Source organism: Octopus bimaculoides, chromosome 1 (assembly GCF_001194135.2).
Source record: "Octopus bimaculoides isolate UCB-OBI-ISO-001 chromosome 1, ASM119413v2, whole genome shotgun sequence".
In the NCBI taxonomy this organism is placed as follows: Eukaryota; Metazoa; Mollusca; class Cephalopoda; order Octopoda; family Octopodidae; genus Octopus; species Octopus bimaculoides.
This window is the reverse complement of record NC_068981.1, coordinates 40,682,028-40,684,923: the sequence shown is the minus strand read 5'-3', so window position 1 is coordinate 40,684,923 and position 2,896 is coordinate 40,682,028. Positions and strand designations below refer to the sequence as shown.

General features: G+C 33.0%; 2 protein-coding genes across 10 annotated transcripts in view; one reads left to right on the top strand and one right to left on the bottom strand.

Annotated features, from left to right (window-relative positions):
* LOC106871129 (uncharacterized) overlaps positions 1-2,896 on the bottom strand; it is a 79,783-nt gene that overhangs the window by 73,253 nt on the left and 3,634 nt on the right. The window lies entirely within an intron of this gene.
* Positions 365-2,896, top strand: part of LOC106871166 (histidine ammonia-lyase) — a 59,155-nt gene continuing 56,623 nt past the window's right edge. Inside the window, exon 1 of the mRNA XM_014917497.2 lies at positions 365-403. Coding sequence (XP_014772983.2) covers positions 386-403 — 18 coding nt within the window. The 5' untranslated portion in view covers positions 365-385. The remainder of the gene's footprint in view (positions 404-2,896) is intronic.

The following is a 2,896-nucleotide window of genomic DNA, read 5'->3' as shown; positions in this document are numbered from 1 at the left end:
AAAAAAAAAAAAAAAAAAAAAAAAAAGCAAAAAAACAAAAGAAAAACAAAACAAAACAAAAGGAAAAGCAACTAAATAAGAGAAAATTGTAATTTACATCAATGAATATCAGAAAGTGGTAAATCCGATACATTGTTGACCATTATTTTTTTTAAATTTAAAAATAATTTTTCTCTTTACCAAGCATAATTGTATAAAAATCTACTTGCTCTCTCTCTCTTTCTCTCACATCTATCTATCTATCTATCTATCTATCTATCTATCTATCTATCTATCTATCTATCTATCGATCTATCTATCTATCTATCTATCTATCTATATGTTTCTCTGTAATTCCCAATGGTAATTTCCCGAACGATTTTCCTTTATTAATTTAAACAGAGAAATGAACACTGCAAAAGAGGTAAGAAAATTGTTCAGCGTGGAGTAAAGTGATATTGTAAATATACATATATGATTTACTTTGGTGAAATTGCCCCAGTGACTGGGGAAGATCACATGAAGTTTTTATTTCAATTATATATTTATTTAATATATATATATATATGTGTGTATTTATATACATATAAATAAATATATATATATAGGTATATATGTATGTATATATATATATATATATATATATATATATATATATATATATATATATATATATATATATACACACACACATACATATACGCACTCACTAATGTGACGATATTTTGGTTGGCTGAAAGTTTCAACAGAATGAGACGCAAGTAACAAATAAAAAAAAACTTGGTAAAAATCGAAGAATATATGAAAGTCTTGCCGAATATGTTCATGAGAAAACGCCCTTGATATCCTGTTCAAAATGAAAGTGAACCAAGGAAAATTAACTAACGCGCAAAAAGACGCGTTAAAAATCTATGCTTTACTGTTTTATTGACTGTAATGTCTATTCGGCAGTTATACAATTCTTATACATTTCTCATGCAGAACTATAATGGGTGTTCGGGATAAATTTGACGATCTTTATGTCTCCTTTTTTCAAGAACAGCTTGATGTATTGGTGAATAGTGAACAGCGTTGGAAAGCATAGAGATTAAAGTTGGAATTGAGAAAAATGTAGCTGACATGATAGACTGGAAACCAGTTGAATATTAGAAAAGAGTTAGCTGTGTCATCATGATTCGTGCTAGTATGAAAATGCCAATATCATGGCTGCTGTTCAATGTTTTATGAACACTGTAGAGCAAGGATTCTCAACCGTATTTTTTTATCTATGGACCCCTTTGATTATTATTTTAATCTGGTGGATCCCTTACAGTCATTCGATGTTTAAAAATTAGTTTTATAGAAACTTCTTTCAAAATTCCTATTTTGTTTTTCACGCATTAGCTATGTAAAATGTTAGACAAAGAAACCTGGCTGTTTCTTGCAATACATACCAATACTTATATCTAAAGCAAAATTTTTTCAGGGGCCCGTAAAATACTATTGTGGATTCTCAATTTACTATTTTGTTGTGTGTACCCTCAAAAATCTTATATGGACTCTCATATGGACCCCAGTGGAGAATCACTGCTGTAGAGGATATATGAAGTAATATGAACAACTGCAACGAAGATATTGAAGTCGTAGCCAGCAGGAAGGGACACAGCAGGCGTTCTGACTGCTTCCGCACACCGAAATGCATCCCCACATCTTTGAACAGGATCTTAGGCTCAATTCAGATGGCTATGTGAAACTGCTGGAGATTGGTCAATTCCTGGCTATGCGAAGCCGCTGGAGACTGTGGTCAATCCCTGGCTGGAGAGGGTTGCTGCTGGAAGGCCACATTGTGCGGCAGCAGGATTCAGCTTCTTGCCATAATTCTGGAAAGATTCAAAAGTGGCTGACGGAGAATTTCTACTAGATCTCTAACTCCAATTTCTGGCTGCCTAATCTCCCCGATTGGTAATACCATAGATTACCTATGTGTGGGGTGCTGTTGAGAAAGACAACAACCGCTCTGTCAGCAACATCAAAGCATAACTGGCGGCCAAGATCAAGGAGATGTTTGAAGATCTTCCCAGGAAAGCAATGAAGAACGCATACACCAGATACCAGAGCCGTCTTGAGGCTGTGTTGGAAGTTGAGGGCGGCTACTTTGAGTGAACTGTCATTCCTTAGATATAATCTAGACAGTATTTTCTGATTTTTTAAAATACATTTATTCGTGGATAAGTACTGTTTTCTTTTTCTTTATGCAAATTGTCAAATGTAGCCCGAATACTCTACATGTGAATTTATCAAAGCAACTTACATAAGTCAACACTAACACCAAAACGAATATTCATCATTTTGGAACCGAGACTTGTTGGTATTTGAGAATCAATTTTTGTATTTGTAACGTGGTTTTTTATTTTCTTTTGCTCAATTTGTTTATATTAGCATTATGGAAAAATCAGTGCTGACAATAATTTCTATAGAATATCTGTGGAAATCACATAAACAAAATAATGTAAAGCGCACTACTAACGCAGTAGAACGTGGTACTGACTTATAAAGACATTTAATATATTTTATAGTATACTAGCAGAGTCTCCTCTATGTATATATATATATATATACATACATACGTGTTCGTTTGTATTTGTTTTTATTTATTTATTTGTTCATGTGTGTGCGTGTGTTTTTTTTTTGTACTTAAACACACAAAAAAAAACACATACACACACACACACATGAACAAATAAATAAATAAAAACAAATACAAACGAACACGTATTAACAGAGTATATAGGTGATACAGACACTCCCCATACACACATGCACCTACAAAAGACACAGACACATTGAAAGACACGCATGCGTAGACACATACAATAGGAATACAAAATACAAAATGGCTGATATTTAGCAAGGTGAGACACACATAAGAAGGAAGGAA